This window comes from Oncorhynchus nerka, linkage group LG25 (genome assembly GCF_034236695.1).
Source record: "Oncorhynchus nerka isolate Pitt River linkage group LG25, Oner_Uvic_2.0, whole genome shotgun sequence".
NCBI classification, from domain to species: domain Eukaryota; kingdom Metazoa; phylum Chordata; class Actinopteri; order Salmoniformes; family Salmonidae; genus Oncorhynchus; species Oncorhynchus nerka.
The window spans coordinates 22,082,347-22,102,556 of record NC_088420.1 but is presented as its reverse complement, the minus strand read 5'-3'; the positions used below and the strand labels follow the sequence as shown (position 1 = coordinate 22,102,556).

At 41.4% G+C, this 20,210-nt stretch overlaps 1 protein-coding gene across 1 annotated transcript in view; it reads right to left on the bottom strand.

Moving 5' to 3' along the window:
- The window catches only part of si:ch1073-396h14.1 (disintegrin and metalloproteinase domain-containing protein 10), a 68,128-nt gene extending 49,513 nt beyond the window's left edge, over positions 1-18,615 (bottom strand). The window contains exons 1-4 of the mRNA XM_029633894.2: positions 18,452-18,615; positions 16,590-16,737; positions 16,347-16,465; positions 16,062-16,217 (exon numbers count right to left, since the gene is read on the bottom strand). Of these exons, the coding sequence (XP_029489754.1) occupies positions 16,062-16,217; positions 16,347-16,465; positions 16,590-16,737; positions 18,452-18,512 (484 nt within the window). The 5' untranslated portion in view covers positions 18,513-18,615. The remainder of the gene's footprint in view (positions 1-16,061; positions 16,218-16,346; positions 16,466-16,589; positions 16,738-18,451) is intronic.
- Between the last annotated feature and the right edge of the window lie 1,595 nt (positions 18,616-20,210).

The window sequence follows — 20,210 nt, the reverse complement described above, 5'->3', positions numbered from 1 at the left end:
ACAATAGTCATTTACAACATTAACAATGTCTACACTGTTTTCTGATCAATGTGATGTTAATTTAATGAACAAAAAAATGTGCTTTTCTATCAAAACAAGGACATTTCTAAGTGACCCCAAACTTTTGAACGGTAGTGTATATGAATGCAGCTGACAATGTATTAAAGCCATTGGACGCAGTTTATCATAGCACACTATGCTTTATTAGAGGCGTCAGGTTCAGTTCACATCACTGCATTCTGTATCAGAAAGTAGGCTGGCCCTCGATGAGGTCTCGTCGATTGATGCATTGCACAATTTTTGTTTTTAAAGCCCTTTTACACAAACTTCCACCGGACCTTACTTCACTGTGAACCTACAGACGTATGAGCTACCTCACCCGGTCTCAGTGATGGCTAGCTCTGTAGATCCCTTCAATCTCCACTGAGTGTGCTGCTGCTCCAGTTTCAGCTGCTCCAGTTTCAACTGTTCTGCCTTATTATTATTCGACCATGCTGGTCATTTATGAACATTTGAACATCTTGGCCATGTTCTGTTATAATCTCTACCCGGCACAGCCAGAAGAGGACTGGCCACCCCACATAGCCTGGTTCCTCTCTAGGTTTCTTGCTAGGTTTTGGCCTTTCTAGGGAGTTTTTCCTAGCCACCGTGCTTTTACACCTGCATTGCTTGCTGTTTGGGGTTTTAGGCTGGGTTTCTGTACAGCACTTTGAGATATCAGCTGATGTACGAAGGGCTATATAAATACATTTGATTTGATTTGATTTTGAGTTAGGTAAATCTGCTTTAGTATTTTTGCACCTCAGTGGTGTAATAATCTCATACTCTTATCAAATTGGATGTTTTGGTAAGGAAAACTTTGAAAACTGATTATCATATGAGGTATTTGAACTTGGAGGACTGAGGACGAAATCCTGAACAAAACACACAAAATACATAACATTTTAAGAAAATCATTGCTTTTTCAGAAATGATTCACAACCCTTGAAATTTTTCAAATTTTGTTGTTACAGCCTGAATTTAAAATGGATTAAATTCAGCTTTTCTTGTCACTGTTCTACACACAATACTCCATAATGTCAAAGGGGATTATTTTTTACAAATTAATTAAAAATAAAAAGCTGAAATGTATTGGGTCAATAAGTAATCCACCCCTTTGTTATGGCAAGCCTAAATACGTTCAGCAGGAAAAATGTGCTTAATAAGTCATAAATTGCAAAAGTAGTGTTTAACATGATTTTTGAATGACTACCTCATCTCTATACCTCTAAACAGTGAATTTCGAATTCACAGATTCAACCACAAAGACACGGGAGGATTTCCAATGCTTTGCTAAGAAGGGCCCCTGTTGGTAGATGGGTAAAAAACAAACAGACATTGCATATCCCTTTGAGCATGGTGAAGTTATTAATTGCACTTTGGATGGTGTATCAGTACACCCAGTCACTACAAAGATATACTGTACGTCATTCCTCACGCAGTTGCCGAAGAGGAAGGAAACCACTCAGGGATTTCGCCACGCCAATCGTGACTTTAAAACAGTTACAGAGTTTAATGGCTGTGATAGGAGAAAACTGAGGATGGATCAAGAGCATTGTAGTTACTCCACAATACTAACCTAATTGACAGTGAAAAGAAGGAAGCCTGTACAGAATAAAAATATTCCAAAACATGCAACAAGACACTAAAGTAATACTGCAGAAAATGTGGCAAAACAATTCATTTTGGGCCTGAATACAAAGTGTTATGTTTGGGGAAAATCCAATGTAACACATTACTGAGTACCACTCTCCATATTTTTAAGCATAGTTGTGGCTACATCATGTTATGGGTATGCTTGTAATCATTAAGGACTGGGGAGTTTTTCAGGATAAAAAAAATGGAATGGAGCAAAGCACAGGCCAAATCCTAGAGGAAAGCCTGGTTCAGTCTGCTTTCCATGAGACACTGGGAGATTAATTCATCTTTCAGCAGGACAATAACCTAAAGTGCAAGGCCAAATCTACACTGGAGTTGCTTACCAAGAAGACAGTGAATGTTCCTTAGTGGCCGAGTTACAGGTTGAACTTAAATCTACTTGAAAATCTATCCCAAGATGTGAACATGGTTGTCTAGCAATGATCAACAACCAATTTGACAGAGCTGTAAGAATTTTGAAAAGAATAATGGGCAAATGTTGCACAATCCAGGTGTGGAAAACTCTTAGAGACTTTCCCAGGAAGACTCACAGCTGTAATGCTGCCAAAGGTATTTCTACAAAGTATTGACTCAGGGGTGTTAATACTACTGTCAATTTGATATTTCTGTATTACATTTTCAATTTTTAGCTAACATTTCTAAAAACATGCTTTCACTTTGTCATTCTGGGGTACTGTGTGTAGATGGGTAAGAAAATAAATCTACGTAGTCCATTTTGAGTCAGGCTGTAACACAACTACATTTGGAATAAGTCAGCAAGCACAGTGCTTTCGGAAAGTATTCAGATCCCTCAACATTTTCTACATTTTGTTTCGTTACAGCCTTATTCTAAAATTGATTAAATAGTTTCCCCCCCTCACTAATCTACACACAATACCCCATAATGTCAAAGCAAAAACAGGTTTGTAGAAGTTTTTGCAAATTTATACAAATAAAAAAAGTTAATATCACATTTACATAAGTATCAGACCCTTTACTCAGTACTTTGTTTAAGTAGCTTTGGCAGTGATTACAGCCTCGAGTCTTCTTGGGTATGACGCTACAAGCTTGGCACACCTGTATTTGGGGAGTTTCTGCCATTCTTCTCTGCAGATCCTCTCAAGCTCTGTCAGGTTGGATGGGGAGCATTACTGCACAGCTATTTTCAGAACTCTCCAGAGATGTTCGATCCGGTTCAAGTCCGGGCTCTGGCTGGCCACTCAAGGACATTCAGAGACCTGTCCCGAAACTACTCCTGTGTTGTCTTGGCTGTGTGCTGTCGTGTCTTTACTATCATTAAATTAAGACTTTTAGTTTTTATCAAAGATTCTCTGTAATTAGTATTACGCAATTAAACTGATTAATCATGTAACTGTAATTAACTAGGAATTCAGGGCACCAAGGAAAATATTCAGATTATAAAGTTATACATTTCCTAATATAACTTTTCAGATATTTTATATCTGATCAATTAGTCTTCGAATTAATGCATTATTTACTTTACCTCACGTTAGTCTCATTCCAAACGTCGTAAATAGTTGGTTATCTGCACAAACCCAGTCTTCACTGTGAGTCATCCATACATCAATTGTCTTAAATCATTTATCTCTGTCGTGGTTGGATAATTCAGAGTGACATTCATTCATTTCGTTATAGATGTTTCGGCAGATGTCGTTCTTCGCGTTCAATGATACCGAATTCCTAGCTGCAGACTAGTAATTAATATCAAAGACTTGTTCTTATTCTGTCAGTATCGATAGTCTAAAAGTTTAACCACGTGGGATGGTTAAAAGATTCAGCAATCTGGTCTCAAACCTTGGCCCTCTCGTTATCGAGGTAAGCTGGTCTGCAACCTTTATCCTCTTGTGATGAAGAGAAACATGGTCTGTTGAGAAATTCTCAAGGTTGGGGTTTTATTCGGAAGTTGCAGAAAAGGGCCTGTCCCAGGATGCCCGACCCTAACTGGGCTCATGGGCGGTCCTCTGATTTAGTTAAACTCAAAAGGGAATTGGAGTTTCCTTCATTAAACAGTCCACAATCACATATTCACAATTTTACACACAGTATCATCCTCACTCATTCATCTTATACAACAATTAGATGTAAACCTCATATCTGAGGCTATTATATAAACAGCATTATGGTAATGTGGTCCTATTGACTCCCATGAGTTTCACCAAGTTGTAACAAATGGACCAGTTCGTAGCTGGATTCTTCACCGATCTTTTATACCTTCTCCGGAACATAAATGTTGTTCGGACATCAAGTTCTGTGAGGTGGAAGAAATTCCTTTGTTCTCTATGAAAATTCACTCTGTCCCTATACTGTGGCCATGAGGAGATCATCTCCTCCAGGAATTTATGACCTCTCTGACTACAGCAGCCTAGTTGTAGGAGGCAGAGAGAGGGGGATGGGGCTTTCTGTACCCAAAGAGGGCAACGTCATGACAGTGCTTAGGGTCGTTGTCCGGTTGGAAGGTGAACCTTCACACCAGTCTGAGGTCCTGAGCACTCTGGAGCAGGTTTTCATTAAGGATCTCTCTGTACCTTGCTCCATTCATCTTTCCCTCGATCCTGAATAGTCCCCCAGTCCCTGCCACTGAAAAACATTCCCACAGTATGATGCTGCCACCACCATGATTCACTGTAGGGATGGTGCCAGGTTTCCTCCAGAAGTGATACTTGGCATTCAGGCCAAAGAGTTCAATCTTGGATTCATCAGACCAGAGAATATTCCTTTAGGTGCCTTTTGGCAAACTCCAAGTGGGCTGTCATGTGCCTTTTACTGAGGAGTGTCTTCCGTCTGGTCACTCTACCATAAAGGCCTGAATTGGTGGAGTGCTGCAGAGATGGTTGTCCTTCTGGAAGGTTCTCCCATCTCCACAGAGGATCTCTGGAGCTCAGTCAGAGTGACCATCGGGGGTTGTTGGTCACCTCCATGACCAAGGCCCTTCTCCCCCGATTGTTCAGTTTGGTCAAGCCAGCTCTAGGAAGAGTCTTGGTGGTTCCAAACTTCATTCATTTAAGAATGATGGAGGCCACTGTTGGGGACCTTCAATTCTGCAGAAATGTTTTGGTACACTTCCCCAGATCTGTTCCTTGACATAATCCTGTCTCAGTGCTCTACGGACAATTCCTTCGACCTCATGGCTTGGTTTTTGCTCTGACATGTACTGTCAACTGTGGGACTTCATATAGTGTGTGCCTTTCCAAATCATGTCCAATCAATTGAAATTACCACATGTGGACTCCAATCAAGTTGTAGAATCAATGGAAACAGGATGCACCTGAGCTCAATTTCGAGTCTCATAGCAAAAGGTCAGAATACTTATGTAAATAAGGTATCTGTTTTTTATTTGTAATACATTTGTGTGAAGTATCGTGTGAAGATTGTTGAGGAAAACAAATAATTTAATCAATTTTAGAATAAAGCTATAACTTAACAAAATATGGAAATATCAAGGGATCTGAATACCTTCAGAATGCACTGTATGTATTAACCAAAATAATATAGACATAGGTTCACATGAGCAAATATTCAAGTGATTCTACTGTATCGTCCTACAATATTTACACACAATAGGATCCACTGTGGCACACGGTGGCTTGTAGCTTCCCACAGACCTTTATGTCCACTCACCAGACATCATAAACGCTGTGGAGATGTTGGTGGATATTCCCAAAAATGCCATTGCTATTCCTTGACCTTATCAACAAGGTATTCCTTGACCTTATCAACAAGGTATTCCTCAATGGCAGTGCAGACCATCATGACCTAATATCAAACCATATGGCCAATGAAGTAATTTCATAACATAGCCTAACACTGGAAAACAATGCATGCTTTATGACTTCTGTCTCCAACTATAAATCTCAGTACATCCCCCAGCCAAACGAGAGTTTGGGGATTATTCAATAGCAAACCCCCATGACCTCACCTAAACCCATCAGAGAGAACAAAACCACTTTAGCTTGAGAGAACTGACTGTTCCAATTAAATCAATGCGTACACATTGGCATCAGCTTCAATATTATAGAACCATCTCAGTGGCCTTGTGGCTAGAGCTTCTTTGGGATCGGTGTCCCTTCCACAGGACAGTTGAGCTAATGTAGGCTAATGAGATTAGCATGAGGTTGTAAGTAACAAGAACATTTCCCAGGACATAGATATATCTGATATTGGCAGAAATCTTGTTAATCTAACTGCACTGTCCAATTTACAGTAGCCATTACAGTGAAAGAATGCCATGCTATTGTTTGAGAGTGCATAATTTTGAACATGACAAGTTATTAATAAACAAATTAGGCACATTTGGGCAGTATTGATAGAACATTTTGAACAGAAATTCAATGGTCCACTGGATCAGTCTAAAACTTTGCACGTACACTGCTGCCATCTAGTGGCCAAACTCTAAATTACACATGGGCTGGAATATTACATTATGGCCTTTCTCTTGCATTTCAAAGATATTGGTACAAAAAAAATACAAACGAATGGTTGTTTTTTTCTTTGTATTATCTTTTACCAGATCTATTGGGTTATATTATACAACATTCCTTTCACATTTCCACAAACTTAAAAGTGTTTCCTTTCAAATGGTACTAAGAATATACATATATTGGCTTCAGGGCCTGAGCTACAGGCAGTTAGATTTGGGTAAATTCTAAGCAACAATTGGGCGGATCCTTAAGAGCCTCTAGCTAGATTGTCCACCCTGATATTAGAATGGGTTGAGTCATATCAAAGACAAAACATTTTTTACCTGATGCTTCTCTTCTTGGCACCCAGCATTATAGAGATGGATAGGGGTTAAGGCCCTGCGATAGACTAGCGTCCTGTCCAGGGGTTGTACTTGTATATCAAGCTGCCCCACACTACAGAATCAGGAGATAGGTTCCTGCCCTATGGGCTGTTCTGGCTCAGACTAGGCTTGTTGAAGTCAAATTAAATATTATATAATAATGTCATGACATAACAATAATCACTTTCACTTGTAATTTCCTGGAATAAATATGCCATGTTACTGAATCAATCAGGTAGTGTTTCTTTGACTAATTGACAACCCAGATTGGAGGGCTGATGGTTGAACTGGGGAGGGCAGAGAAAACCCTGCGGTCATGCTGCCACCTAGGCAGCTCGTGTCTTGATCAAACTCTCAGAGAGACATCACGTGATTGGGTCACACCATTCTGCTGAGGCACTTACGGCCAATGAGAAACAGCCATTTAGCTCTATAGATGGTAGCAGCGGGGGTGTTAGATTTGGGGGGGGTAGTTAGGCTCTCTCTTAAGTATGCATGCCTGGGAAGACAAAAATAAGCTGCAGAGTTTCTAGAGCGTGCAGCCAAACTCTTAAACAAGGGTTAAGTTATTTGCCAACTTAAATAACTAAACCTGATCTGTCTGACTGCAGTAGAGTTCATTTAAATACCCCATACATACAGTACCTTTGGAAAGTATTCAGACCCCTTAACTTTTCCAAATGTTGTTATGGTACAGCCTTATTTTAAAATTGATTCAATTGTTTTTTTCCCTCATCAATTTAAACACAATACCCCATAATGACAAAGCAAAAACAGGTAATTAGACATTTGTGCTAATTTATAAAAAATAAAAAAACTGAAATATTACATTTACATAAGTATCAGGCCATTTACTCAGTACTTTGTTAAATCAAATCAAATCAAATGTATTTATATAGCCCTTCGTACATCAGCTGATATCTCAAAGTGCTGTACATAAACCCAGCCTAAAACCCCAAACAGCAAGCAATGCAGGTGTAGAAGCACGGTGGCTAGGAAAAACTCCCTAGAAAGGCCAAAACCTAGGAAGAAACCTAGAGAGGAACCAGGCTATGTGGGGTGGCCAGTCCTCTTCTGGCTGTGCCGGGTGGAGATTATAACAGAGCATGGCCAAGATGTTCAAATGTTCATAAATGACCAGCATGGTCGAATAATAATAAGGCAGAACAGTTGAAACTGGAGCAGCAGCACAGTCAGGTGGAAGTTGAAACTGGAGCAGCTACCTTTTGTAGCATTTACAGCCTTAAGTCTTCTTGGGTATGACGCTACAAGCTTGGCACACCTGTATTTGGCGAGTTTCTTCCATTCTTCTCTGCAGATCCTCTCAAGATCTGTCAGGTTGGATGGGGAGCGTTGCTGCACAGCTATTTTCAGGTCTCTCCAGAGATGTTCAATCAGGTTCAAGTTCGGGCTCTGGCTGAGCCGCTCAAAGACATCAGGAGACTTGTCCTGAAGCCACTCCTGTGTTGTCTTGGCTGCGTGCTTAGGGTTGTTGTCCTGTTGGAAGGTGAACCTTCACCCCAGTCTGAGGATCTGAGTGCTCTGGAACAGGTTTTCTTTAAGGATCTCTCTGTACTCGATCCTGTTTAGTCACCCAGTCCCTGCAGCTGAAAACATCTCACACAGCATGATGCTGCCATTACCATGCTTCACTGTAGGGATGGTGCCAGGTTTCCTCCAGACGTGACGCTTGGCACTCACAGAAAGAGTTCAATCTTGGTTTCATCAGACCAGAGAATCTTGTTTCTCATGGTCTGAGACTCTTTGGGTGCCTTTTGGCAAACTCCAAGTGGACTGTTATTTGCCTTTTAGTGAGGAGCGGCTTCCGTTCAATTCTCATATTAAAGGATCTGAATGCTTATGTAAAAAAGGTATTTCTGTTTTTTGTGTAAAATACATTTGCAAAAAATTCAAAAAATCGTTTTTCGGTTTATCATTATGGGGTTTTGTGTGTAGATTGCAGAGGATTTTATTTTATTTAATCCATTTTAGAATAAGGCTGTAACGAAACAAAATTTGGATGAGTCAAGGGGTCTTAATGCTTTCTGAAGGCACTGGATTTTAAACTGACTACTACACTTTTTATGTGAAATTTTCAGTTTAAACATATAATGGCTCTAAATCTAGAAAAAAAACTCTGAGTGGGTTTACCTGAAGATCAAACCAATTCAGGGCTAAAGAATGATTTCATAAAACTGAAACACGGTGCTATGCTCAGCTAATGTCACGTTCTGACCTTAGTTCTTTTGTTATGTCTTTGTTTTAGTATGGTCAGGGCATGAGTTGGGTGGGTTGTCTATGTTCCTTTTTCTATGATTTGGGATTTCTGTGTTTGGCCTGGTATGGTTCTCAATCAGAGGCAGCTGTCATTCGCTGTCCCTGATTGAGAACCATACTTAGGTAGTCTGGTTTCACTTTTGAGTTGTGGGTGATTATTTTCCGTGTCAGTGTTTGTTCCACACGGGACTGTTTCGTTTGTTTCATTTATTCTTGTTATTTTGTACTTTTCAGTGTTCTATTAAAAGTAAGCAATATGAACACGTAACCACGCTGTGCATTGGTCCTCCGATCCTTCCTACTACTCCTCTTCGTCAGAAGAGGAGGAGGACAATCGTTACAGCTACAGAGTAGACCAGAACCCTCAGTCACCAGACATATTTTTTTGATCCTATAGGACAGGTATTCCCAAACTGGGGTATGCACAATACCGTCGGGGGTACGCCAAATAAAAATGTGATTTAAAATGATTATTTGTCAAATACAGGTAGCCGAGTCAAATAATTAGCATCCAATCACATTAACCGTTACTCTCTCGTGGGAAACCTTCACACTTGCTCAGACATTTAGAAATTAAACATGACAATTGAAAAAATAAGCCATGGGAGGTTTTTGAGCGAGAATAAAGATGACTTTCGAGTATGAAGCATGTATAAAAGCAACAGATACAGTACCTTTAATAAGAAGGGGCTAGAAGCGTCTTATATGGTGAGCTACCGAGTGGCTAGGACAGGCAAGCCCCGTACTATTGTGTAAGACTTAATTCTTCCTGCTGCCACGGATATGGCTGGGACAATGCTGGAGGAAAAGGCCCAAAAAACTATACAGACAATGTCTTCATCAAACAACACTGTTTCACAACGCATCAGTAACATGGCAGGAGATGTTTTGAAACAATTACTGCTTCGCATACAAGCCAGTGAATTATATGCGTTACAGCTGGATGAGTCAACAGACATGGCGGGCCTGGGACAGTTCCTGGTACATGTCTGTTACGTTTACGAGGGGGGGGGGGGGTAATTAAGGAGGACATCCTCTTCTGTAAACCACTGGAAACCAGGACAACATGAGAGGATATTTTTAAAGTACTGGACAGCTTTGTGACATCAAATGGACTTTGGTGGTCAAGATGCGTTGGTATTTGGTATCTGTACTGACGGCGCAAAAGCCATGACAGGGAGACATAGTGGAGTGGTAATGCTCGTGCAAGCAGATGCTCCCGACGCCACTTGGGTACACTGCAGCATCCACCGAGAGGCTCTTGCTGCCAAGGGAATTCCTGACAGCATGAAAGATGTTTTGGACACTACAGTGAAAATGGTTAACTTTGTTCAAGCGAGGCCCCTGAAATCTTGTGTATTTTTTGCATTATGCAATGATATGGGCAGCGACCATGTAATGCTTTTACAACATACAGAAGTGTGCTGGTTATCAAGGGGCAAAGTATTGACACGCTTTTAAAAATTGAGAGACGAGCTTAAAGTTTACTTTACTGACCATAATTTTCATTTGTCTGACCGCTTGCATGATGACAAGTTTCTCACATGACTGGCCTATCTGGGTGATTGGACTCTTTCCTATCTGCATTAACAAGGACAACACACAGGTCTTTCCATCAATGTATGATTTTTTGTGTGCAAATTAACTCAAGTTTACGGACAATGTCAAATATCATATAGCGAAGCACCTGAATGAGCTGGGTGTGCAATTACTCAGGTACTTTCCTGAAACGGAAACACAAACAACTGGATGTTATCCCTTTCATGCCCTGCCTCCAGTCCACTTACCGATATCTGAACAAGAGAGCCTCATCGAACAGAACAGGGCTGCGCTCAGAGTTTCTTGCCTTGACAAATCGTGCTGTTAAGACACTGATGTCCTTTGCAACCACGTACCCATGTGAGAGTGGATTCTCGGCCCTTACTAGCATGAAAACGAAATACAGGCACAGACTGTGTGTGGAAAATGATTTAAGACTGAGACTCTCTCCAATACAACCCAACATTGCAGAGTTATGTGCATCCTTTCAAGCACACCCTTCTCATTAACCTGTGGTGAGTTATTCACTATTTTCGATGAACAAAGATGGCTAAATAAAGAGCAAAATGATTGATTATTATTATATTATTATTTGTGACCTGGTCCTATAAGAGCTCTTTGTCACTTCCCACAAGCCGGGTTGTGACAAAAACTCACACTCATTCTTATGTCTAATAAATGTATCATATAGTGTGTGTGGCAGGCTTACAATGATGTCAAAAAACAACATTTGACCCTGGTGCTAGAGGGGGTACGCAGCTGACCCTGGTGCTAGAGGGGGTACGCAGCTGACCCTGGTGCTAGAGGGGGTACGCAGCTGGAGGTTGAATGTTTGAAGGGGTACGGACCTATAAAAAGTTTGGGAACCACTTTTAAAGGAGAACTTGGCCACATCCCCTGAATGTGCTGATGGAAAGGTTCTATCATTGTCACAGAGTAATTTGCTAAAAGTAGTCTGCCTGAGACATCCTTCCATGGTGGGCTACAAATCATGTCATTAAGCATGGCCAGGAGATAACACTGGGGGGGGTTCAAGACCTGAAATGTGGTCTCTGGGTATTTCCCAACACGGATTCTTCATGCGAAGTTCCTTGAAGGGACTGAATTCAGCCTGAGTCCGGATGCAATTCAACTAGAGGACTGTCCCTTTACAACACACAAGGTGAACAACGTTCAAAGCACTGTGTGAGGACTGCCCATGTTTCGAATAGATCTTAAAACAAAAATGCTTTGACACATCTGGAGTACATATTCTTCTTCACTGTTGTTTTTCTGTGATTATTCACTTACAATCAGAACTAGAGACTTTGTCATCTGCTTGCTTGCAGGGTGTGGGCTGAGTGAACCTCTTAACTAATCACACTCAGAGCAGAAGGAGCGCCAGCAGGGTGGATGACAGAGCCCCAGAGAGCATGGGAAATGCTCGATAGTTACCCCTCTCTCACACCACGGTGGTGTGACTTCAAACAAGAGGTCACATGACTAGGGGTAGCCACAGAGGGCTCACAAACAGGCACACTCGGACACTCCTTTCTCTGGTATTATTTTACTTTGGGTTGTCTGCTTCTCCTCTTTCAGCACTCCATACAGCATGGGGACTTGTCAGTACTAGCCTGCCCCCACCTCTCTATCTCCTCACTGCACTCATACACACAGGCACGCTCAGGCAGGCACACACACTCACACACACACACACACACACACACACACACACACACACACACACACACACACACACACACACACACACACACACACACACACACACACACACACACACACACACACACACACACACACACACACACACACACACACACACACACACACACACACACACACACACACTTCAAAAGGCTACTCTAATCCAAGCCACTGGAGATAATCTCAATGCTTTATGACTTCATGGATGGATGGTAAAACTTCCTCCATAGTGTCTTCTTTATTAGCTTGTGATGATCTTGGCCTTCAGTTTGTCTGTTTGTCTGTCTGTCAGGAGGGATGTGTTTCTAAAGGCCTATTTACAAACAAACCTGGGCCGTCCCATGTCTGGGGACCAGGAGACCTTCATCCTTATCCAACCTCAAGTTCAGATGTCAACCACAGGCAGTTACTGTTGTACAAAATGGCCACATTACCTCTGGCCCACTCTCACTAGTTGTGGGGTAAGTTGAGTCATTTTTTACATTCAGCATCACTCCGTGAAGCGAAATATAGTATTCTTTCTAACAAAGATATTGACATACAGTATATTTCAGGATGTTGTGTATCCCTGGAAATAATCAAATATCATGTAAACATTAAAGTTTTGAAAACAGCGCTTTTTAAAAAAAGGGTAAGGGCTAAACCTAACCCAAGTGTGGGGTAAGTTGAGCCGCGGGACAGGGTAAGTTAAAATGCCTACAAATGTCTGTACTTAATGAAAAACTACCACTACCTTTTTAAACCATGTCTACCTTTAGTTCCCAAACACAATGCAACACAATCACAATACATTTTTGTCTTTTAATAATTTTAAGCATATTTTATCACAAACACCTAACATACACTTTGTACCTTTTTAGAACAATTTTAACTTAGGCCAGGCGCTAGTGTTACATATCCCAGCGATAATGCCTTGCATTAGGCCTGCGAAGAAAACACTTCAATTTGCTCAACTTGCCATTGGCTCAACCTTTGGCTCAATTTATCCCATGGCCATGGCTCAACTTACCCCAAGGCAAACATTTTGACTATATTAGTCCACAAAGGTACATGGGTGCACTTTCATGCTAGTTTAGGACCTTATATTGGACCTCATATCGAAGCTTATAGAGACCCCAACTTATGTATAGAACTAAAATGATCTACTTTGGTTTTACATACAAGCATCATGAAACCTCTTACACAACAAAATCATTTGGCTTGATGAAAATCAAATTATTTTACCTAACTTGCTAACACTTTCTCCGTGTGGTTTCTTCCTTCTCAGACTCAATGGAATGAAGACCTCTTCCTAAATATTTGGTCAAATGATTAATTGTGTCTATGGTTTACTAGAAACAAAGATGGCTCAAGTTACCCTTTGGCTCAAGTTACCCCACTCTCCCCTACTGATATAACACTCCATCTGTCTCAATCAGTTACACTGTGTTTCAATGAAATATCACATACCATATAACTTCCTGCTTATACTGTATATTGGCAAGCATCAGCAAACCTCTAAAATCTATAGTTTGTCTTTGGGCAATTTTAGGGGAGGGGGAGACAAAAACCTTGAGAAGACTCCATCACAAGCAGGGGTCTTGGCTTTGTGTGCGTAATATTGTTCCACCTCTTTCCTGGAATTAATCTAACACACACACGCACACACGCGCACGCGCACACACACACACACACACACACACACACACACACACACACACACACACACACACACACACACACACACACACACACACACACACACACACACACACACACACACACACACAGGATGACAGCTTTCCAATGAGTGCCACCTGGCCAAACCTCTCAGATGGGGTCCTAATATAATATCGCTATGGGAACCAGCTCCAAGGGTTCACAGCCCTGGGAGGATGCCAGGTCACCTGACACTCCTCCTCCTCCTTCCTCACACCAGCTCAGGTTTTTTTTTTCTCTTTGGCTGGAGCTCTGAGTGAGTCTCCACCTCCTCCCACCCCCCAGAGCTCCATAAGAGGACTCTGCGGTTAACCCGTTAACCCTTTCTGCTCTAAAGAGCACAGGGATCAACTGTATCACTGACCCATGTAACCCCGGCTCACAGCCTACTGGTTTAATGCTTTAGACTGGGTTAGGCTAAAAGGAAAGATAGGGAACCATTGACAGTCATTAGTCTGGCCCTGGAGCAGGATCCTCTCTACTGATCTGGCCTGGTTTTGTGTGATAAGGAGTAGAGAGGCATCAGGCCATGGCATTGACCATTAGTCCATTTCATCTGAACATGATGTCATAAAATACAGTGCATTCAAAAAGTATTCAGACCCCCCTCACTTTTTCCACATTTTGTTACGTTACAGCCTTATTCTATAATGGATTCAATCATTTTTCCCTCATCAATCTACACACAATATCCTACAATAAGAAAAGGAAAACAGGTTTTTAGTCATGCTTGAAAATGTATTGCAAATAAATTATTCAGACACTTTGCTATGAGACTCTAAATTGAGCTCAGGTGCATCCTGTTTCCATTGGTCATCCTTGAGATGTTTCTACAACTTGATTGGAGTCCACCTGTGGTAAATTCAATTGATTGGACATGATTTGGAAAGGCACACACCTGTCTATATAAGGTCCCACAGTTGATAGTGCATGTCAGAGAAAAAAACCAAGCCATGAGGTCGAAGGAATTGTCCGTAAAGCTCTGAGACAGGATTGTGTCGAGGCACAGATCTGGGGAAGGGTACCAATGTCTGCAGCATTGAAGGTCCCAAAGAACACAGTGGCCTCCATCATTCTTAAATGGAAGAAGTTTGGAACCACCAAGACTCTTCCCAGAGCTGGCCACCCAGCCAAACTGAGCAATCTGGGGAGAAGGGCCTTGGTCAGGGAGGTGACCAACAACCGGACGGTCGCTGACCGAGCTCCAGAGTTCCTCTGTTGGGAGAACCTTCCAGAAGTACAACCATCTCTGCAGCACTCGACCAATCAGGCCTTTATGGTAGAGTGGACAGACGGAAGCCACTCCTCAGTAAAAGGCACATGACAGCCCACTTGGAGTTTGCCAAAAGGGCACCTAAAACATGAGAAACAAGATTCTCTTGTCTGATGAAACCAAGATTGAACTCTTTGGCCTGAATGCCAAGTGTCATGCCTGGAGGAAACCTGGCACCATCCCTATGGTGAAGCGAGGTGGTGGCAGCATCAGCGGCAGGGACTGGGAGACTAGTCAGGATCGAGGGAAAGATGAACAGAGCAAAGTACAGAGAGATCCTTGATGAAAACCTGCTCCAGAGCACACAGGTCCTCAGGGATGGGTTCCCCTTCCAATTTCTAAAAAACTGTTTTTGCTCTGTCATTATTGGGTATTGTGTGTAGATTGATGAGGGGAAAAAACATTTCAGCAATATTAGAATAAGGCTGTAACATAACAAAATGTGGAAAAAGTGAAGTGGTCTGAAAACTTTCTGAATGCACTGTATGTCATCCTAACCTTTGGTAAATGAGTTCATAGTCTGATTATAGGTTAATATTGATTTCTTTATTCCAAAAATGAGGAAGGGTGGATACACACATGTGACGGAATAGGAGAGATATTTTGAGAATCGTTTGAAATAGACCATTATCATTTTGGGGAAGCAATATAGCCATTAAAGGCCCAGTGCAGTCAAACTGATTTTCCTGTGTTTTATATATGTCCATATGAGGTTGGAATAATACTATGAAAGTTGTGAAAATTGTGATAATGCCATTTTAGTGTAAGAGCTGTTTGGAAAGATCACCTGACATTTCAGCTTGTTTTGCATGGGTGGAGTTTTGGCCTGCCTGGCGACATCACCAGGCGGTATAAGTTAATAGACCGATAACAAAGAGAGTTTCAAACTTCACTGCCAATAACAGCTAGTTTTCGTGTTACATATTTCTCCCATTAGACTATTTTTGACAGCTTTAGTTGAAAACAATCACAGTAAGGTACTTAATTTTTACACAGAGATGATTTGATATTGAGATAAAAACGGCTGCATTTGACTGTTTTAACATACACTTGAGAAGAACATTCATTAGATGTTCAACAGTCCTCTCTTACCCATGTCGTCCTCATGGTAGATGATGGAGTGGTGTTGTGTGGGCTGGCTGGTGTATCTGTGTACAGGCTCCATGTAATACGTCCCATTGGCTGTGAGGACAGAACCCTCAAACTGGCCCTGGATGACCGAGCCGTGACAGGAAGATCCCTTCTCATCTGGTGAGAGACAGACAGGTGGGAGTTAGCGAGAGATGGAGGGGGGAGAGAGACTGATAGGCAGATTGAGGGGAGGCAGGCTACAATATGTTGGATTATAAAGCCACGAATCCCTGAAGTGTCATATACCTTCAAGTTCTCCAGAATATAGATGGGAGAGGTCTGCAGTACTTGATATATTTTCAGAGAAGACTTCAAAAGGCTCTGTGAATCCCGTCGTGTCTCGCCTCAAACGCAACCGGAAGGTCCTAAAGTAAACAATCGTGTGACACAAAGCACAAAGAGTGAAGCAAACATTGAAAGATGTTTTGACAATTATATACTCAATCGGAAAGGCAATGAAACAGAAGCTCCTGGGCTTGTGTCCAGTACCTGAGAAAAGCTCTGAAGTCCAGCTGCAGTGTCTGGTCCTGAGGCTGGGTCTCTCGTTTGGCGCGCCGGTGTCTCCTGTCTAATGCCTCACGATCATAAGACAAGCCTTCGTAATGCCTTATGAACGGGCTAATACCATTCAGAGCTCCTAGAGAAGTTGACAGAAATGACACAGGAAAGTTAATATACAGTGGCTTTATCTTGTCTGGTGTGAGAACTTTGTTAACCTGCTTTGTAATCAAAAACATTTTCCAGATAACTGCACAAACAATGCTTAAAAGACTTCTTAACAGCTTCTACCCCCAAGCCATATGACTGCTGATGTCATGCCCTGACCTTAGTTATCTTTATTTTCTTTATTATTTTGGTTAGGTCAGGGTGTGACAAGGGTGGTTAGTTTAGTTTTTGTATTGTCTAGGTGTTTTTGTCCTGTCTAGGGTTTTTTGTATATCTATGGGGTTTTAGTATGTCTAGGTATATGTAGGTCTATTGTGGCCTGAATTGGTTCCCAATCTGAGACAGCTGTTTATCGTTGTCTCTGATTGGGGATCCTATTTAGGTTGCCATTTGGGTTTTGTGGGTTATTGTCTATGTGTAGTTGCATATCAGCATGAGTTGTTTATAGCGGCACGTTAGTTGTTTAAGTGTTCTTCGTTAAATAAAAGAATGTATTCCAATCACGCTGCGTCTTGGTCTCCTCGTTATGACGAATGGGACAGCTGAACAGCTCATCAAATGGCTACCCAGACTATTTACATTGAACCCCTTACTTTATTCTTATCTATTACTATGTTTAGCACTGACTCGCTTGCACAGGCTCGATGTACAGTCACTGGACTAACCTCACACTCACACTCACACGCACATGCATATTGACGCTACACACACACACACACACATACATTCACATTCCTTCACACTCTTCACATACAATGCTGCTACTCTCTGTTTATTATCTATGCATAGTCACTTTACCCCTACATACATGTACATGTTGCCTCAATTACCTTGACTAACCCGTATCCCTCCACATTGACTAACCCGTACCCCTCTACATTCACTAACCCGTACCCCTCCGCTACCCGTTGTATATAGCCTCGTTATTGTTATTTTATTGTGTTACTGTTTTTCCCTTGAGTTTTTTTTGTACATTTTCCGTACTTTTTAAAAACTCTGCATCGTTGGTTAAGATCTCGTAAGTAAGAATTTCACACCTGTTGTTTTTGGCGCATGTGACAAATAAAAATGTGATTGATTTGATAATATAACAACGTTTGAGAGGGACAAAACAAACAATATCTATAGATAAATGACCTACTGCAGGGAAGTGATGCATGGAACTGAGGCTTACTTTGTGTAGAGGCAGGCATTTTTTAATTTTCTCATCCATTTCAACTTTGCCATTCAGATTGATTTAGATTGTGTTATAAATATCAGGCATTTCCCTCTTTCTAGTAGGACAGCAGATAAAAGTGACATAATTTCATCATAACAACAACTTCCCCATTATCGTGCTACATTCTTTTCTCCTTTGTCAAAGAACAAGCCAAACAGATAGTCAGGGGCTTACACACACTGTCCATATAACACTCACACAAAGCTTCCATAGAGAAGATCTCATATATCTAATCAAACAAAACACAGCATCAACAAGACAGGAGGCCTTTGTAGCAATGTAGTCCTATGTGTTTGTTGGCCATTGCATTACACAGAGGACAAGCTCAGGCAGATCCCCTGTCTTGTCTGATAGTTCCAAGCTAAGGGTAGGCCACCGAACCCCCCTGCATCGTGTGACTTGTCACACCTCAAAAATAACCTAACAACGGTGTCAAGTGTCACACAGGAAATAAAAGCCATTCTACCTGCATTGGGTCCACCCGAGTAGATAAGCAACATCAGAAGGCAGTATTGGGGTGTATTCATGATGTCTTCTGTGCTTTCTTTCTTTCTTTCTTTCTTTCTCTCTCTCTCTCTCTCTCTCTCTCTCTCTCTCTCTCTCTCTCTCTCTCGCTGCTTACCTGTGGTCTCCTCACTTGTGGAATGTGACTAGATAGCTGCTCATGCCAGGACATACCATTGGAAGATAGGAACACACAGTCCAAGGCAAATTCAGACTTGTTGTTATACTGTTAGGGAGTCCTGTAAAATATATGCAAAAAATATATGCAAAAAAAATACATTTCCAATTCACACATGCGTATTAACACACACTTGTACATGTGTGAAATAGGACAAATATAAGCACCCACCAAATGAGTATGTATTATTTAAATATAATTAGTGAAGACGAATGTGTATTAGGGAAGTGGTTTCACAATAATGGTGTTACTGTTTCATAGAGGTAATGATAAAGGTCATAAAGTCAATTGTGGTTGGTACAGTCACCCTAACACGAATTGGGGTGAGAAGTTACCATTATCTTTATTTAGGCTAGTTGTATGAGATAATGTTAGCTGGAAACTCCCCTTGGAGACAGTGACAGACTGATTAGCCGTTAAGCATACTTCCCCCACAAATTAGATCTATTTGGAGAATGTTTTATAATAGAAAATGTGTTATATTTTGTGGAGCAATATGGAACAAAAGTCAAGATATTCTGATTGAAAGACTGTCATCAGACTTATATAAAGGGAAGTAAAAACCCATAAGTTAAAAGAAGTGCTGTCACGTGTGCTCCCTCTCCGGCCTCTAGGTCACCAGGCTGCTCGTTATGGCGCACACCTGTCACCAGCGTTATGCTCATCTAGCATAATGACACTCACTTGGACTCCATCACCTCCTTGATTACCTGCCCTTTATACAGTTGAAGTCGGAAGTTAACATACACTTAGGTCGGAGTCATTAAAACTAATTTTTCAACCACTCCACAAATTTCTTGTTAACAAACTATAGTTTTGGCAAGTCGGTTAGGGCATCTACTTTGTGCATGACACAATTCATTTTTCCAACAATTGTTTACAGACGGATTATTTCACTTATAATTCACTGTATCACAATTCCAGTGGGTCAGAAGTTTACATACACTAAGTTAACTGTGCCTTTAAACAGCTATGAAAATTCCAGAAAATGATGTCATGTCTTTAGAAGCTTCTGATAGGCTAATTGACATCATTTGAGTCAATTGGAGGTGTACCTGCGGATGTATTTCAAGGCCTACCTTCAAACTCAGTGCCTCTTTGCTTGACATCATGGGAAAATCAAAAGAAATCAGCCAAGACCTCAGAAAAAAAATTGTAGACCTTCACAAGTCTGGTTCATCCTTGGGAGCAATTTCCAAACGCCCGAAGCTACCACGTTCATCTGTACAAACAGTAGTATGCAAGAATAAACACCACACCCATCATACCGCTCAGGAAGGAGACGCATTCTGTCTCCTAGAGAAGAACGTACTTTGATGCGAAAGTACAAATCAATCCCAGAACAACAGCAAAGGACCTTGTGAAGATGCTGGAGGAAACAGGTACAAAGGTATCTATATCCATAAAACGAGTCCTATATCGACATAACCTGAAAGGCCGCTCAGCAAGGAAGAAGCCACTGTTCCAAAACCGCCATAAAAAAAGACAGACTATGGTTTGCAACTGCACATGGGGACAAAGATCATACTTTTTGGAGAAATGT